Source organism: Siniperca chuatsi, linkage group LG18 (assembly GCF_020085105.1).
Source record: "Siniperca chuatsi isolate FFG_IHB_CAS linkage group LG18, ASM2008510v1, whole genome shotgun sequence".
NCBI lineage: Eukaryota > Metazoa > Chordata > Actinopteri > Centrarchiformes > Sinipercidae > Siniperca > Siniperca chuatsi.
The window spans coordinates 15144958-15164194 of record NC_058059.1 but is presented as its reverse complement, the minus strand read 5'-3'; the positions used below and the strand labels follow the sequence as shown (position 1 = coordinate 15164194).

The following is a 19237-nucleotide window of genomic DNA, read 5'->3' as shown; positions in this document are numbered from 1 at the left end:
ACATCCTATTGTGTGTGTGTGTGTGTGTGTGTGTGTGTGTGTGTGTGTTCCATTATAGATACACACACACACACACACACACACACACACACACACATTGGGCTACTGCTGCTAGTGACGCACTAATTTCTGGTTTGACGTAAGCAATAAAAGCGAGAGGGAGAGAGAAAAATCTGAAAAAGGGGAAGAGGACATTGAGAATAGGCGATTAAGCAAAAAGGCAAGACTGGGGAGGGAGTGAGTAAGACCTGGATAAGATCTACAGAGACATAGAGAGGAAAGAAACTTAGGAGAACAGAAGATGAGAAAAGCCTCAAGGAGAAAAAATCGACACAGCCCACACAGAGAACAGAATGCCCTAACCCTGCTGCTGGTAAGAAGGAAGAACAAAGGCAGAGGGCGGTGATGTGGGGAGGAGAGGAGGTGAGAGGGGAAGAAAAGATAGATGAGGAGTTCAGAGAATGAGATTGGAAGAGGTAAAGGTGGCCCGGTTTGCTCTTTGAGTGAAGAACAAAGGGAAGCTGTAGGAAGCAAGAAGAAAGTGACAAGCTTGGACTACATCCCATGTCCGAATATGCAGTACCATTTTCACCTGGACAGTACACCATTTCTCATCCTTAGATGAAGAAATCAATGGATGATGGTTCTGATGGATGAGGGTAAAAAATGAACACATTGAACACAATGAACAACATTTTCAGTTTAGGTTTCAGTAACTTTCTGAAATACCCCAAGAATCACAAAACCACAAAACTAGAGTTTAAGGGAGAAAAAAGTAAGTATGAGGAATATGGTATCCTACAAATGTAATTGTTACTGCCGTTAACAGTGGAAGATGACAAAAATTAGGTTTTTGTAGATGTGTTTTTTTCCAGGCATTCCATACAAATGTCTGCATTGCCTCCATTTCAGAATAGCCAGACTTTTCATTTAACCAAAGTTACATTGACACACAGACAATGGAAGTTGCTGAATATTATCAACAACAGACACAAGAGCAAGAGACTTTCGAGGGCTTGAAATAAATCAACAAACAGCTATGTACATTTCACTTTCACACATAAACCCTGCGTTTGACATCATTCATATAACAGACTGCTGTCACAACTTAATCCCTGGTTGTTCTCGTTCAGGGATTTAAAATCTGCAACTTTATATCCCTGCTAAGCTGTACAGTATAATTTCATGAGACCTAATATAAAGACTATATATCTGCTAAACAGAGTTTTTCACATTTAGTCCTTGAATTTCTCACTGCAGTGTTTACATTGGGGAGGCATTGTGGCAGACAGCGTAGAGAAGAGATATGATTCTATAGGATTGCCTTTTTATTACAGAAATTTTATGCGACAATCTAGACTTGGTTACGGTTGAGAGGCTTTGAATTTAACACCAGTATCCACTATGCAGTTATAGTTATATAGTTATCCTATAACAATTCTGTATTAATCCAATAGTACAGTAATTCTACAGTTATTAGAGAAATGTCAAGGTATAACAAAGTATAATATAAAAGTATAGCTGAACCTGACGGGAATGTCATTAGTTTTGCAGGTATTTGGTCATAAAACAAAGTTTTGGACAAATCACATTTTTAACCCAATGATGGAGCTAGATGAAAAGTTAAGGGATCACCAAAGTTGTTACAATTCATCTTGATGGGGACATAAATGTCCGTTCCAAATTTCATGGCAATCCATCCAATTGTTGTCGAGACATTTCACTCAGAACCACAAATGTGGACCTCATGGTGACGCTGGAGGAAAAGTAGTAGGATCACCAGCCTGCTCATGCAGTGCTGCTCTCCTTTACGACTGCCTACAGTGCAGCATTTTGCTGCATATGTGAGTGAGATTTGGGTGTGTGAATGTGAAAATGTATTTGGGCGCACTAGTGTGAGTGACTCTGAGTTCAGACACAGTTGGCTAAATACTCTGACACTAATGAATCTGGTATCTCCCCTCTCTCTGTCTTACTAGCAAACAGCAGTATACAAAACATTCAAGCAGCAGCTTCTCATTTTTAGCTGGCTTCACCGGTTAAAAAGACAAATGTCGCTGGCAGCAGATCATATCAGTTGACGCTAAATAAACATTGAACAAGAGTAACTGGATAACAGGCCAAAATGAAATCTTGTCTGTTGGTTAAAGTGCTCTCTGTAGCCATGTCTGTGCTCAGCTAAAGATTGTTTGTGAGGGAAGAAGATCCGCTCTGTAACACCACTGTACATTCGCAAGTTGACTGAGACTTTCTGTGGTTCCCACAAAACCAACAGAGTGATAAGTCTTCCCTCACTCTGATCGCCTCACATCAAGTTCAGGTGCCACATTCTCCAGTTCAACTTTAATCTATCTACTCTAAAAGCTTAAATTATTGATTCGATTAAAGTAGTAAACTTCATAGTTTTGAACCAGAGCCTTCAGTATTTAGACCAAGTAGCTCGTGTTATTTCAGTGTGTCAGATACATATTTAATCAACATTTAGGTAAATATAAGTATCAGATCGAACTCAGTATCGGCAGATATCCAATATTAAAAGACTCGGATTGAGATCTGAGCCAAAAATAAAATTATCAGGACATTCCTAGTTGAAATATTTCACCAGAAAAATGACAACTTTGACCTGCTGGCGGCACTAGAGGAAAAGTCAGAGGAACACCAAACTCAGTAGGATTCATCGTCAGGGGAACATGGATACCATCCACAAAATGTCATGGCACTCCATCCCATAGTTGTTGATATATTTCAGTCTGGACTGAGCGACAGACTAACATTGCTATCCATAGAGCCACCCTGTTAGCATGGCTAAAAAAATTACATCCATTCAACCATAGGTTCATTTGGAATCATGTTGCATTCAGGTCTATACAGACTTGACTCCAGTTGCTCTTGCCTCCATGAGGCTTCTTAAATGGACGGGTCCTTTATGATTCAGGTAAGATAGTGACGGGTCATGCCAGGTACAACTTTTTAAACCCATGGACCTCAAACCCATGGTGTAAACTGTTGTTGAGATAAAGATTGCTCGCAGTTGTGCTCTCTATCATTATCATTCACTGAAAAATAGATGTGAATTTACTTTATAGCATCATGAAACAGCCAATGGCTATATTAAACTGCAGAATTACCCTTAAACCTCCCTGCTTCTGTCTCCTGTTTTCAATTCACCTCCGTCGCTGCATTCACTCACCTCTTATGCCTATGGCCAAGTCTTGAAAATAGGCTCTTAACCTGCTCTCCTCTTATCGATCGAACAGTTTGTCTTTTCAGTTTCCCCACCTCTTGTGTTCAGGATGTGAATCATAACTCATCTTTAGACCAATCAGTTACCCTCTTCTTTTTTCCTCTCCACCGCTCTTTTCCGTCACTCCTTTTTTTATTTAAGATTATGTTTTGGGATTTTTTGCCCTTATATATACGATAGAAACAGCTGAAGAGAGACAGAAAATGTGGGGGAGAGAGAGGGGACATGCAGCAGAGGGCTGCGGGCTTGATTCAAACCCTGGCTCAGCCTTGCATATAGGGCGCATGCTCTACCAAGCGAGCTACTGGGGCACCCCATCACTCACTCCTTTTGTCCTTTTCTCACCTGGATATATAAATCATGACAATGTCTCTGTTCATTAATAGCCCTCTTCCCTCCTTTCCTTCCTCCTCCTTTTCTTTCCCCACCTCTTGGGTCCCTGGATGCTGATCATCCCCATGTCCTCAGAGTGGTCTGTCAGCTGGCAGTGGAAGCCTTGGTCCTGAAGAACCGTTCTAATATGGTTCCAGTTGTGCTCTGCTACACCGCCTCCGATGGCCAGGTAGTATGCATCACCTGGAGAAAAGGCAGGAAAGAAATAAAGAGTGATAAAGGATTAAGGAGCATGACAGAAACAGACAGATGGAACATTAGACAAATACAACTGACAAAAAACTTTTAAGTGGAACAACAAATTGACAACAACAGACAACAAATAAATTGACAGCTACATCAAAATACAACAAAAGGTAAAATGACAGATGTTATATGTACTTTAAAACGCTGTATAAGTTTTAAGCAACTTTATAACATTTTGGCAAACTATACTGAATCAGTCATGTTACCTTCAACTACCTTTTTGCAGATATATTCAAGAGGACGTGTCAAGATTGCATAATTAATCTAGCACCAGTCACTTTTACACATCATGGCATTTAATTGCTGCTTCCCACCTATGATGGTATTTCTTAAATAAATAAATGTGTCCCTCCTGATCTGTGTGTACCCTGGGGGTGACATGCAACAATGGCCCATCTAGGCTCAAACCGGAGACACTCTTTTTATTCATTATTTTATGGGCTTTGTGGTGAAGTGGGAAAAAATGGAGGATGAGGACATATATATAAAAGTAGGTAAAATGACTGAGTGGCGAACATAACAATAGATGCATACAGCAGAGCAACAAGATAGAGTGATTGAAGTTGCAAGATAGATTTCAAAACAGATAGACTGACAATGATATATTGGATTGATAGAGGAGAACAACAGAATGAACTGAAAAATAATAGATAAAAGAATATATTCATTAATACAACAGATATATAGTACAGTATTGATAGACAGATTGGGAGACAGAACAATAAAGAGAAGAAAGCAAAAATAGATCAAAAATAAGATACAACTGAATGACAAATATGGCCACTGTCCAGGGTGTGCCCTGCCTAAGGCCCGAAGTCACTGGGATAGGCTCCAGTCACCCGCGACCCCCTAACGGGGACCAAGCGGTAGAAAATGGATGGATGGATGGATGAATGACAAATATATCCAGCAACAGATAAAAAATACAACAGTTAAAATAAAAAAACACAACAGTGATGAAATGGTAAACAGAAGAATGGAAACAGAGAGGGCAATAGATATAACAGTGGAGCAGGTTAATATGAAAACAACACACACACACACTCACTCTGTGTCTCACCATTGGACTCTGGTGCCAGGGGCAGGTTGGCAGCACCACGCTCCAGTCTGCTCACTGTCAGGTCAGCCTCCACCCCTCCTCTCTTATTCAGCATGCAGGTATACACAGTGGAGCCTAAAACACACACACACACATAAACAATTAATTATCGTGGCAGACTTTGTAGGCCAATTTAAAGTGTGCAGTCTCTTGGAACCGAGCCGATGGAAATCTCAGAATTAAAAAATGAACCCGAATTTGAGTTATTCTGTTTGTAACTGATTCTTATTGAGTAATCCAGTTTGTAGGCTTTTTGTGTGACTGTGTGTGTGTATATGTGTGTGTGTGTGTGTGCTTTCCTGGCCCCCGTGTGTGATTAAGAATGAATTTTTAATAAACTCAAGTGTACTTACACTTCTTTCACAACTTTGTTGTTTTTTAAGGAGCAATCAGTATCAATCTCTGCCTCCAGGGAATACACTGACGACATGTGAACCTCATCTTTTTGTAAAATAGTTACCAAGGAAATATGAACCCCATTGAAAGTGATTGCTGAGAACATCACTTAACAAAAGACATCTATAATGAGAACATCATGAATATAATTTCCTAATGAATGAAGTCTGTATCTAATCACAAGAGACAAAACAATAACATTTCTGTCATCCACTGGCCAAAGGAACTGATGGCTGCAGTGACATGCTAATATTTGGCTGTCCCTCTGTCATCTCTCATTTGAATGAATGATTGATGTTACAGTTTCATTCTGTCACTGGTATTAAAGAAAAGGGCTGTGTAAATGTGTTAGCAAAGCATAAATCGGCCTGCTGAGACATTAAATATTCTCAGAGCAAGTGTGGCCACTGTAATTGCTGTACATTGAGAACTGGGAGCAAGAAACAGAGAGTGATAAACAAAGAGGCTGAGAAAGCAAGGTCAGATGATGTATCACCTACCGCGTCGAAAAAGCCACGTTTCTGAGAAGCTACCTTCGTAGGTGGGGTGAATCTGGTTGTCATAATGAGTGGAGGATAATAAAGTCATCACAAATCGATCACACAGGCTACAGAAAAGAAAATATTGCATTTACAGGTATCACACGTGTAAACACATTTCCTGGTGAGTGTTTAACACCAGCTGTGCAAGCTTAAAGGGTTATTCCAGGGATTTAGTATTGCACTTCAATTACAGTAGGTTTTTAATCTGTCCAACAAGAGACAGACTAAAAAGGAATGGTCTAAATTGATGCAGCAGAGTCCGGGATTCCGACTTCCCTAGTATTCCCAAACAGTCCCTAGTATGAGTCAGGCTTTAAAATTGCTGGATCTTACATCCTATCATTATAGCCTATATATTTGTTTTTATGTGCCTCTGAAACATATTATCCTAGCCTACGTATTTTTTCCTTTTTTATCCGTTTTTCGAAACTCCCCCTAAGACGCCTTTTAATAACTCTGGGTGCCCCCTTGTGTCTTGTTAACCTATGGCACCCACCTTATTACTTAAATCAGTGTTTGACAGTTTTATTGTATCTTTTGTGACCTATTGATTGTAGGTTTGTGCAAGACTATTCTTCATTTCCGTCCCGTGGGTATTTGTCTGAGGAAGACCTGTAGTTGGTCGAAACGTTGCTAACACATTTAAAGGGAGCTGTGTTTCCAGTGTGCTGGTACTTCTTGTAGTGCTATGGATCCTACGTTTCCCATAATGCAACTAATAGCATCTATTCATTAAACTGTCTCCATACAACTGTTTTTACAGGCTAAGTAGTGCTCCCCATGTGGAGTTCCCCATCAGAGCACCCATGTGTAGACTTATTTGTTTCAAATGATTCTGACAGGTTACATTTTTATTTGTACAAAATGAGTGAAGGCAATGTGTTGCTTTCAGCCCATTCATTCAGTGTCTGTGGGTTCAGTGTCCAAAATGTTTCAAATCCCACACAGGTCAGATGACAAATAACAGTTTCTGAAAGGATATTGCTGTCAACACAGAGGCGATCTATCCTGTTCAGCAGTGAAAACGGACAGTGGGAATGTGAGGAAAGTGGAGAAAAAAATATCGGGCCCATTTTCACATCTGTACACACCTGTCACTGCAGAAAGCAGGCATAGCTGTCGGTTATGATGTACTCCATACTGGCATTTAGTATTAGTGGTATTTTGAGATTTTGTGGAAGAGTGGACTGTTTTGCTCATGTGTTGACATCTTGTTTAGTCCCTCTATCCACATATCTGCCCTCTTTATTCTGTCAATCTTTTCTCCCATCTGTCTGTGTCTGTGCATTTGTGTGTGTGTGTTCATGTGTGCGTGCGTGTGTGTGTGCTTGCTGCAGCAGACTGACCTGGCTTTTTGTTGACATCAGCAGTGAACAGCCAATCAGCCGCCTTCTTGGCATCTGGTCCAGTGAGATAGAACTTTCCAAAGTAGGACATGTCAAACACGGCCACACCGTGTCTACACGAGAGGCACTCGCTCTTAATCTTTATTTTTAAAAAACAAAACGCAACACACGTGCATCCAATTAACACAGACCCTGCCAATAAATGAAAGTGTCTTCCTCTCTTTGCCAAACATTCCTAAGATGACTGTATATATTTGGATCCAGATCCTTGAAGGAAACATTCATCACAACTGTGAAATTAAAGGGAGAACTAATAAAGAGGTTCTGACGTCAAGATTGGTAACTCTCCCCTTGTGGTGTGTCCTCTGAGCTGCTGAGCTAGTTTGGTATGCACTTTATGCACCATAAACCTCACTGACTGTACTCTCATCCCTGTCAGTTGTCCATGATTGTTGTTTCCCATGAGGACACATGTTCCATTTCCTCATGGGAGCCTTCATACTCATCTGGGGACCTTGAGTTTTTTTGGCCCATAGTTGTTTGACAAAACAGGATGTTGCATGAAATTTAATAACATTGTTCTACTAAATAACGCACATATTCACACACAAACGTTTACGCTTGTATCTCACCACGTCATGATGTGGAGGGAAGTCGAAGGTGTACTCTTTGCCCAGCAATTCGTTGTATTTGTAGTTCACATTCTTCTTAATGTCATAAGCTCCATAGTAATCATAGTCTTTAACCTTTGCAATAATAGAGACACACAAATAGTTAGAGACTAATTAATCATCAGCGTTTCCAAGTACAAAGAAGGACGAAGCATTGGGCCAGATACTGTGTCAGTGTCGTCTATTATTGGCAGTCAATCTGTTCCAACAGTCGCTATCCAGCCAGCATTGTGAGAAAATTTGCATCTTAATTGTTTATGTCTTTCAAAGTGTCAGTATGGGGATGTAAATAAATCACTGGCATGCATGTGCTTGTGTACAGTATATGTGTGTGTAGTGTAAGTGTGTGTGTGTCTCACGGGAGCGGGCTCGCCTTTGTTGAACCAGCCAGGTCTTTCCCAGCCATGTCTCTCCTGGAACACACAGCCCTGCTCCGTCAGCACCTAAGACAAACAATAACACACACACACACAAAGATATAAAATCAGTACAGAGAGTACTAGCGGAGAATGTTTACTGTTCAGTGTTTACGTTGGAATCATTGCACGAAAACATATGCCAAAGTTAAGAAATCTGGATGTTTTTCATTTTAATTGAGAGCATATATTCACAAATTTGTATCATCATAAATGTATTCTCATATTCAACAACTTCACTCTTAATATACACAGAATTGAACACATCAATTGTCACAGCAACCACAGTCTTACTCAAGGGCATTTTGACTGCTGTTTTTTTAAGTATTTAAGCAGCACTAACTGATTTTTAACTGTTGTAACTAACTGTTGCAAATATAGTACACTTTTTAATTCTTGATTTCTTTAACAGTGTTGAAATAAGATATTTCAGAGCTCACCATCCTCTATGTTAAAATTGACAGTCGCCCACAGTCGGTTGTTTGGTGTGTTCTGCTATGCTCTCCTCCGAGCAGGCAGCTAGCTGTCTCTTGCCAAAACTTCCCACACCAAGCTATATTTACCATCCGTGCTACCGAGGTGGAGAAAACGTGTGAGTAGCAGTGTCAGAGATGGCCTGTTTGTGCTCTGAAATAATCTTGTATTGCCTCCTAAAAGACAGTCTCATTATTTGCATAGGGACAGCTTCCTTGGCAGATCAAACTCCTTAAGTACATCTTAGCCATAATACATGCAGTCGTGATTAGGAGCAAGAGCCGGTATCATGAACAGAAGCTCATTTAAAAAATAATAATTAGACATTTTCAGTGTTTTTTTCTTCTTCTCTCTGCCACCCCTACATTTATCTGAGGCTCTCCAACAGTAAGAAGGCTAGTTGCTAGGTGATGGCCCTCAACGAGTGATTAGCAGGGGTCTAATGGGCTTGCAGCTGAGGGTTGGACCAACCCAGTCTCACAGGGACTGTGCTCTCCTTCGAGCTACAGTCTGTCTACCTGAGAGCAGTTATTTGTGTCTTTTCAGTCTCTGTACTGTAGCTGGCTAGCATAAAATCTGGTGCCATAATCATGCTGAACATAGCATGATAATACCTCACCGTGCACTTGTTATCATGCAAATTAAGGTCTTTTGTGCTGGCTGGAGAAAGCTGTAATGGTAAGGAATTAAGTCTTAATGGTACAGTGTTGTACAAAAGGACACTAGATCTGTCACAGCTGCCTGAAAATAACACTGCATGCTGACACAATATATTGACCCTCGGTGTCCATGTTTTACATTAGATAAATGCTTTCAATTTAAAGTGCCATCAGTAATGTCAATGACTCACTGAAAGTCAAAAGCTATTTGAATATTTAAGGCTGATTTCCCAAATTGCAAGTGGTCTATAAATATTTGTGAGGAGAAAGTTTTGCACTGCACTGGAACACAAAAGTGCAGCAAAATCTGGCCATGGTGAATTATGTGCCTGTAACACATACTGCATCAAACAGTACCAGGATGTGCAGATCTGGGGGGGGGTGTGTGTGTGTGTGTGAATGTAATAAAACTGCTTCTCTGTAGAGTTGATGCGGACACAGTGTAGGTATTTTGACGCGCGTCATATGTCATTAGCGTGTTGCTCTCAAGACAGATGGAGCTATTGTTGTAAAAACTAGGAGTAATAAATTCAGCTTGACAGCATTATTTGCATTATGCTACAAGTAAGGCTCATGGTTTTTGTCTTTTCACCAAAAACCCCCCTGGATTTAAAAAAAAAAAAGGAGCAGATCAGTTTAAACTTATTTTAAACACTCATTTTCCGACCCATCCAAAACACATCTGAAAGTTGTTGTAAATCCTGCTACAGCAAGAAACGTATCGCCATAGTTTACAGTAACCACGGTCTTCCTGCAATGTGCATAGCTCAGAAAGAATTCCAGTAATAGAAAGTGAGGACAAAAATGAGGAGAAAATGCAAATGGGCTGCTGATTATGCATGTTAAGTCCCTTTAAGTATTAAAAAAGAACAATAAAAAGTTAAATTACATTGTTTGCATTAGAAAATGTATTTTTAAAATGTGATTTTCACATGATATTTGTGTTGTTTTTTCAGTTCCACTTGTTTTTTTATAATCAAAAAATTAAATCAGATAGAAATTAATCCAAAATACAAGTCAACTATTCTTCATAATGTACAAATTCATTGTGAGGACAGATACCAGTAACTGAAAAACATTAAAAACAGTTACCATCCCTTCATGCCTTTGCTCATTCTGTAAAAAACCTTCAAAAAAAGCCCTTTAGGAAATCTGGTTAATTATGCATGAAAGGTGTCAGGGAAGCTAAATAAAACAAGCTCTAAGAAAGTAGTAGACATGATCTACAAAATACATTGACAACATTGCTAATGCAATTTCTGTGACAGTAATCTGTTCTGAAAGAATGCCTGCATGCGTGAGCGGGGGTAGAAATTGCAATAGTTAAAAGGTAAATGAAGTCTGGAACAGGAAAGCAAGGCTAAGTGGGTCATTAATGCATAAAATATGGTGACGAGGCCCATTAAGAGTTTGTGTTGGGCTAAGGAGAGAAAGGAAGCTGAAAGACATCTGAGACCAGGCTACCGAAGCTAAGTGTATCATTTATAGTCATGTTGGCACAGATTTCATTAATAAATGTAGCTGCTGGGGATAAGTTACGTTGCTGTCTGCCTGAACCTGAATCAGTCAATTTGTCTCTAAATTTGAGCAGAGAAGACAGGAGGAGAGAGCGATGGGGTCAGAGACAAATTATATCTTTGCAAACACTTGTATCACCATTACTTCAAGACTGGCTTGGCAAAATATTCAGTAACAGATATGAAAGCACATACAGCTGGTTCTACATTCCTGTTTGCAACTTAAATATGATTTTTAAGCATCATCAACTGAAGTGCACTCTATTCAACGTCTACTCCGTACATTCATGCACACACAGTTCAAGTTCAAGCATACACAACCTGGGGTTTGAGCAGCATCGTTCATATGTTGATTTGCTCTAGTCACATTACTATCTCAATTATCCAGTCAGACGCTGAGGTTACAGAGTTTAATTGAGGGAAAGAAACAGCGGCACTGCTTTTTCTCTCACACAAAATACATATTGTGACAAGAACAAAGACAGTGGCAACCACAGGGAGTGAGTGAGAGGTAGAAAGAGACATTAAGTATAAATAGCAGGATGAACAGAAGAGAAAATTGTGTTGGGGAGGAAGTCAAATTAGAGAGAATACTACATGAGAAACAGATGAGTGAAGGCTGTGGGTAGATACATGGGAAGAAAAAAAACAGAAAAAGGAGCGGAATGAAAGGCTGAAGGAGAAAAGACGGAAATCCGAAAAGGTATGAGGAGAAAAGGAGTGATTCATACAACCTCTAAAAATATAGAAAGTTATCAAAGATGACTGGTCAGATAATAGCAGTAGAGATGTGCCTGTGACTTAAAGAGGTGAACTGGTTTCATCTATGTTAGGAAACCTCATCACCATGGGTCCAGAAATTTCCCCTCAGCTATGCACAAGCCAAAAGGCGTCTGTCTGTCTAAATCTTGAGATACACAACACTGCCTACACTTTTTCACGGACAGTACAAGCCCTGCTTACCTAACTGAAAGTGCTTGAATAAAGCCAAGGTCGTGCTTAATGTTAATCATTAAAATATATATGAAGATGGTCTCGTAACATCACAGGGAGAGGCACCAGAATAGATAACAGGAACACGCTTTAACATAACACAATAACTCCACAAAGGATATTTTCTTGTTATTTTGTGCATCTCTATGTGTATTTGTGTTTTTACTAATTTTACAGTTGAAAATGTGTCTATTAGTATAAAATGTTATAAAATTAATGTATTATCTATTCATAGTTCTTTTGATTCTTGTTTTCTATCATTAGCAATAGTTGCTACATGTACAGAGGCAAAACATTCATTTATTTTTTTTAAATGTGCCAATAAAACCTGTGGTGCCTTGAATTAAATGACACATCACAGTTGAAAGGAGTCTGACTAACTCACACCGGAAACGCACATTAGGGTTGTTTCCTTGAACTCCTCCAGAAACACCCTGTTTAACCGTCTGCACTGGCGATCAAACCGCTCATCTACCTGATGGAAAGGGTCCTTCCTCATGTTTCGGCTGGCCAGCGGTTCATCAAAGGGAAACACCACAGAGTAGTTTTTAGCATACGACTCATGGCTTCTCTCTCTGATCCAGCGTTGGTTGCCTGTCAGCGAGTTATGGAAACGCCTTAGACAGGAAGGAGAGGAATTCAAAAAGATTAATGCTCATTAAACGTTACATTCATTCAGGGGCAAATTCACAAAGAATGAATTGCGGCTGCTGATAGCACCATCAATTGCGCATCATTTGCAAAGGCTATCTGCGCCGTCTCAAGGTCCAATTCACAAAAGATATTGCGCTAATGATATTACAGCGCAAACACATGCAAAGTTTTGCAGCTGAGTGCAATATGCAGTTGTTTTGCGCCTGTTAAATGTTCATCTGCAATTTTTCTGTAGTGGTCCCAGTAATAGCCTATTTGTTCTTAAGGTGTAGGTCTACTGAAGTAGCATATCACATGACATGGTTAAGCAATGTTTGAGTAAAAAACAAATGTTATGAATGCAGTTGAACAATACTTTCTACTCGTGGAAAGATGCTTGATTTGAAAGAGAACTTATTCTAATTATAACTATTCAAATTATCTAATAACTCCCATTGCTCTTTCATTCGTTTCTATCTGTGGGATGTCACTCGTTTCTCTATGACTCACTCTGTATGGAGTGATTGTTATTTGGGGTGCTTTAACTGTGCGCTCTCCCTCACGCCTCTGGGTGCATGGAGAGAAGTTTTCACTCTAACTGCGTTTAGCTATTAGCGCTGGTGTTTGTGAATTGGACTTTTTTTTTGCAAAGAGGCTCATTTGCATAGTTGGGGCCAATTTTGTGCCAAATGTATTCATATTACGTAATTCACATACCTGCAAAGACCCCCGGAGCACCAAGACGCTATTTGCTTGGCAGAGCAGTTAGGGGTGCAGTTCGCCCTTTGCGGGTGCTTTGAGAATTTCACGGTTTCTTTTTGTCATATTTATGCAGGTTCAGCGGCCGCAAAAGCTGTGCAATCCTTTTGTGAATTCGCCCATGACTTCATTATAACTTCATAATTATTCTGGTTCCTGCTGCTCTTTTGATAAAATGCCAATCGGGAGCTCAAAATCGTGTTCTGCTTTGTAGAGTGGCACCATACCTATGACACTTCCTGTGACAACTGTCACTGCTCAAATATTTTGTGTGCATTGATGTACCTGATGTCATAACCATACATATCCTTTTCAGGGCGGCCATGTATGATCCAGTGAGCCAGCTCTCTACCACAACCACCTCCCAGCATCATACCTGACAAAAACGCACATACGACACACACAGAAAAAGATAACACAGAAATTATTATTAACAACATCTCATAACAACATTCATTTCCTTACAGAAAACACATCAACTTTAATCAATTAATCGATTTTAATAATCGATAAATTGCTTAAGTCATTTATTAAACAAAAGTGCTAAATTTGCTCGTTCTACCCATTATTTTTGAATGTGAGGATTTGCTTCTAATCTATCTTCGTATATAATTTTAAATTGAATACCTTTGGGTTTTGGTTTAGGGCTGCAACTAATTATTATTTTAAATTATCGATAAGTCTGTATTTGATTAATCATTTAGTCGATGAAATGACAAAAGAAAAACATGCAAATTCCCAGAGCACAAGGTGACAGCACTATTTTGGACTGATGGTCAAGCAAAACAAAGACATCACCTTGGACTCTGGGAAACTGTGATATGCATGTTACATTATTTTCTGACATTTTATAAATGAAATGATTCAGTGATTAAGCAAAAAAAAAAAAGACAAATTAATTGATAATGAAAATGATTGTTAGTTAAAGAATAAATGCACAGCTTTTATCCAGTTGTCACAGATTACTGGGTCCATTGCATAAGCACTAGTGCTTATGCAATGTGCATAAGCACTAGACTTTGAGAATGTCTCATTAATCTGGAGAAGTTTTTGTCCTCTGCTACAGCCTCTAGATATCATATGACCTACAGAGGATTGTTTTGACCTTTGTTCCATCATTTGACCATTGCTCAAAGCTGCCCCTGAGCAACCTGACCTCATCAGCTGCACGCGACAGCTGCAGCATTCTGTTCATTTCAACTCGACCAACAAACAAACATATTTTATCCATCCAGTCCCAAAACTGCTGGGTTAATGAGCTGCTCCCTTTTAGCAACCCCCTTCTTGTGTTGTGTTGCTGGTAATTTGCATACAGTGTGTGTGTGTGTGTGTGTGTGTGTGTGTGTGTGTGTGTGTGTGTGTGTGTACGTGTATACACACTATGGAGCAACACAACCAATGCGTCCTTGCATCCCTCCTTTATCCCTCCATCTCTCGTGGCGTCCCCTCTCTCTCTCCATCTCTCATCGCTCCACTCATCTCACCGTCAGTCCTAACCAAAGCTCCAGGTGGACGTTTGAATGGCGGGATGGATGGCTGAATTGGAGCAGGGGTTAGAGAGATTGAGGGAGAAGGGTGGGAGGGGCATGATGGAGTTCTCACAAGACACTGTAGAGACAACCAGCAAGGCGAGGCGGCACTGAAAAATGTCACCCGAGATAACCACGCTGATGTGTGAGAGTGTATCTGCGTGTGAACCCTCATGCTCATGCTTCCACTCATCTTATCATCACCTCCTCTCAGCCTTTGTACTTCCCCTTTGCTTACCCGCTATCGGTATCTCACTCTATTTCTGTTTGTTTATGATGTGCAAACATTTGTTCCTTTTCTATGTCTGTTCATTATCAATCTCTGCCTCTCCTCTCTTCTGCATTGCTCTCAGATTCTCTCAGATATTTGCTCTCTCCCTCTTTTGTGATGTTTACACTGATGGTGCTAGCAATTAAAAAAAAGAGGGAGAAAACATACAAAATTGTATGTATCCTTCTCTACCATAGTAGCCCACTAAGCATGTTGATTTGCAAACATCTAGGTCACAAATTGCACATTTTCTAGAATATTTTGAACAACACACAACTCCCCTTAAAACTACAAACTGACATATTTACATTTCTCTTTATGTACGAGTTAAACAAACAAGACACATCATGTAAATAAGTCAACTTTAGGCCACAGTAGGCATATTTTTGAACTTTGGGCAGAGCCAGGATAGCCGTTTCACCCTGCCTCCTGTTTTCATCCTAAGCAATTTTAAACACTTCCTGAGTCCATCTCTACACTTAAAAGGAATTCTTTGACATTTTGGGAAATACGCTTATTTGCTTTGTAGCCGAGAGAGGTGAATTTGTTTGTTTTTTCCATAAGGATTCAAATTACCTCTCTTTAGGGTTACCATCCCCTTCAACCCTTCCATTTATCTCTCTATCCTCCACAACTGTACGGGATGAGGTCTCATTGCTATTGGCTATTTACTAACTCTATCCCAGCAAAAAGTGTTATGCCACTAACCTTCAGCCTTCACTATGTACTGCCTTAAATACAGGCAATTTTCTGTGCCTTTTAGTGTGATTTTTAAAAAAGCCCAGAGTTCAGCATGATAGTTTTCATACTTAGAATAAGTAACTTAAGGTAGCTAGGCAACAAATACAATTTCTACAAGTAAGCAGAGTTACTCACTGCTTGGAAACCAAAATGAACCCCAGCAAGTAAAATTAATTAAAGGGAGGCTTAAAAAGTTACTGAGCACTCAATGATGGATTTCTTAATGTGAAACTGTCAACTTTGACCCTGTGGTTTCTGATTTCCCCCGGTTGTCTTGCCCTGCCTTGAGTGAAATGAGCTGTGTGAGTTCATGTGTGCATGTGTGCATGTGTGATGGAGTGAAAAGGACAGAAGACTTTTCCCCAGAGTCATGAAGAGGCAGGGGGAAGAAATAGTGACAGACGCAGTGAGAGAGGAAAATAGGATGACATGGGGAAAAGTGGACATTACCAAGCTCCTGCTTTAATAAAAACTAGCATGCTTTGTTTGTGTGTGTGTGTGCATGCTGAGTGCAGGTGTGTGTGTGTGTGTGTGTGTGTGTGTCAGGCAAGTGGAAGACATTTGGACCATCCTTGATGTGCGTGTCAGGTGGAAAATCTCTATCAAGTCACTGTTTCCAGGTGTGATATATCGGTGACGCCTGGCCCATTTCAATGAGCTTGGTCCCAGCATGACACTGTAAAACCCACACTAGAGGGGCAAATAAAATTTTTATTTGCATAAAGTATAAGTCCACTATTTTTTTTAAATTAATCATTTAGTCTATTAATGACTGAAAATAGTGAAAGATTCCCATCACAATTTCCAAAAACCCAATGTGATGTTTTCAATCACTTGTGTTGTCTGACCAATAGTCCAAAACTCAAAGATATTTAAGTTACAATGATATATAGAGACACTAGAACCAGGACTTGAACAATGAATCTATTATCAAAATGGTTGCCGATTCATTTTCTGTATAGATAGACTAATTGCTTAATCAAATAACAAGATACTAACTGACCTACGATCAGACTGATGGACAGAATGAGTGTCTCATGGATAAGTGGTCGGGGAATAAGAGAGCGAGAACAGCAAAGACCATTCAGCAATTTGCAAGAACTTAGCATCCAACTTACAAAAACTACACTTCTGAAGCAAAACACAACAGAGAAGGAAGGTCTGTGCATTATGTGTGTGTGTGTTGAAAATACTGTATGCTCACTCATTAGAGCTCCACCTCGATGCACCTCGCTGCACCGCCAAAGCTCTTGTCATAACAACTTTAGAGCTCGACCCTGTGGTCTTTTGCTCTTATCAGCGTTAAATGTCTGTTAACGCTGATGGCGATTACTTTACCCTTTACGCCCCCTCTCTCTATGTTTTTCAGATTGCTGAGATACTCACATTCCTCCCTGTCTAATGTCAGAGGTAAGCTAATGGAGTAAGTACGTAAGTAATGGAGTGACTTGGGTTGTTGTTTGTATGTGTGTGTGTGTGCATGTTCTACGTGGACTCTGTGAAACATGAAAAGCACTCCATTATTCATTTGTGCCTTGAGAGTGTCGACAGAGATTGGCGATGGCTGGGTCAAAATCTAGGAAAAACACTCTTTGGCAATTTGCTTGTTTTCTTCCTGTTTATTTTGCCATTTACTTGAATATCACTTTAACCTTTCTAGCTTCATCATTTCATGATTCCCCCAAGGGAACATCACTGCAATACTTGAAGTATTGTGCAATATTATCTGTTTAATACTCCTGTGCAATATACTCTGTTTTCTGTTTAATATTCCCTATTTATTGATATTTATTCATACTTATATTGCTGCTGTGCAATATCCACCTTCTAATAATCTGGTTAATCTGCTACACTTAACTTGACAGTTCTCATTATTACACTATTACTTATTACTTATATTATTACATTGTATTATACCATACTTAGCTTTTATACCTTGCCTGTATTATAGTGTATTATATTTTGATTTGCTTAGTACTTCGATTCCTGTGTGCATTGACGTGATAGTCAGCAGCTGTAACGAAAGAGTTTCTCCTCTGGGATCAATAAAGAATTTCTGATTCTGAAAGCTCTACACCATGAAGTATTTGAAAGCATACAACTGTGAGTGATATGTATATTTGCTTTAGGTAAAGATTATGATGTTGACAATCTGACTGGAGATTGGTGTATTTCCACTCTGTCATCCTTGTGCACTCCTCATTTCTCTCCCTTTCTTTTCTGTTGTTTCTTTAAAAGTCTTCCCCCGTTCTTTCCGTCCCTGCAGCACTTACCAGCACTGTTGAAACCACAGCCCAGGAAGAAACCTCTGACCTCTGGGGCTTCTCCCATCAGCGGCTTATGGTCTGCTGTGAATGATTCTGAAAAGACAGCGAGAGAAACTTGGATGATGAAAGTGGCAACAAATGTAAGATACACAAACTTACCACAGAGGTAACATATTTTCCCCAATAACACTTTTACTTTGTGTAAAAGATCCAGTGACGACGTCTTTCAAGTCTTATTTTACTATGCTATAAGACATTGTTAGCTATTTGTTGATAGCTACTTTCTGCTGTCATTTTGGCTAGGTCTCTCTTCAGATCTCTTGTAAAGTAAATAATGTATTTCAGATTTCCTGGTTAAATAACTTAATAATAATGAATAAAAACAAATATTCATTGTCTGAGTTTGATGGAGGGTTGATGTCAATTTTATCTCTGAGCATTCAGTGGACAAACTGGTCTGGGACGTGTTAGCTTGGCGCAGGAGCTGGAGTGGCTAGGTGGTTAGCTCCTCCCGGTAACTCGAAAGTGGTTTGTTACTTACATGCTGTGTGTTCTCAGCTGACTTGCTAATGTTAGTTACTGGTCAGCCAACATTCAGGAATAAGCTAGTTTTGTTCGGAGTTGGAGGGTGAGGGCGTGCAGTCACCAGAGGCTAAGCTAGCTGTTAATGGTCAGTAAATACCTGCAAACCATACAGTCTAGGCTCCAAACCGTAATGTTAGGCTGGCTGCTTGTTAAAACACAATGTCTCATTTTCTATTTTCGCATGCATTACATTTTTAATATGTGGGTGTGGAGACTTATTTAAAAGGCTTATAACGAGTAATTACTTGTCCAACACTGGTAAGGGTTTGCAAAAAAAGTCATGTTTTGTACATGGAGAACAAAACGCTGTACAATGGTTCAACCAGACTGACAAGTGAAAGGGCAGAAAGAGACAAAGATACCTCTGAGCAACAGTTAAATAAGAATATAAGAAATCAGCAGTCATTGGTAAAAGTAATTGGAAGCTTAGCATTCAAATCTGTGCAGTTTTAAAAA

General features: G+C 39.7%; 1 protein-coding gene across 6 annotated transcripts in view; it reads right to left on the bottom strand.

Annotated features, from left to right (window-relative positions):
* The window catches only part of sardh (sarcosine dehydrogenase), a 47867-nt gene that overhangs the window by 10159 nt on the left and 18471 nt on the right, over positions 1-19237 (bottom strand). For 5 of the 6 annotated variants that reach the window (XM_044173279.1, XM_044173276.1, XM_044173278.1 and 2 more), the window contains 8 exons: positions 18203-18289; positions 13674-13764; positions 12472-12613; positions 8297-8380; positions 7899-8012; positions 7267-7405; positions 4932-5057; positions 3673-3820 (listed from right to left, as the gene is read on the bottom strand). In XM_044173279.1, coding sequence (XP_044029214.1) covers positions 3673-3820; positions 4932-5057; positions 7267-7405; positions 7899-8012; positions 8297-8380; positions 12472-12613; positions 13674-13764; positions 18203-18289 — 931 coding nt within the window. The remainder of the gene's footprint in view (positions 1-3672; positions 3821-4931; positions 5058-7266; positions 7406-7898; positions 8013-8296; positions 8381-12471; positions 12614-13673; positions 13765-18202; positions 18290-19237) is intronic. The other variant, XM_044173280.1, reaches the window with a different exon arrangement.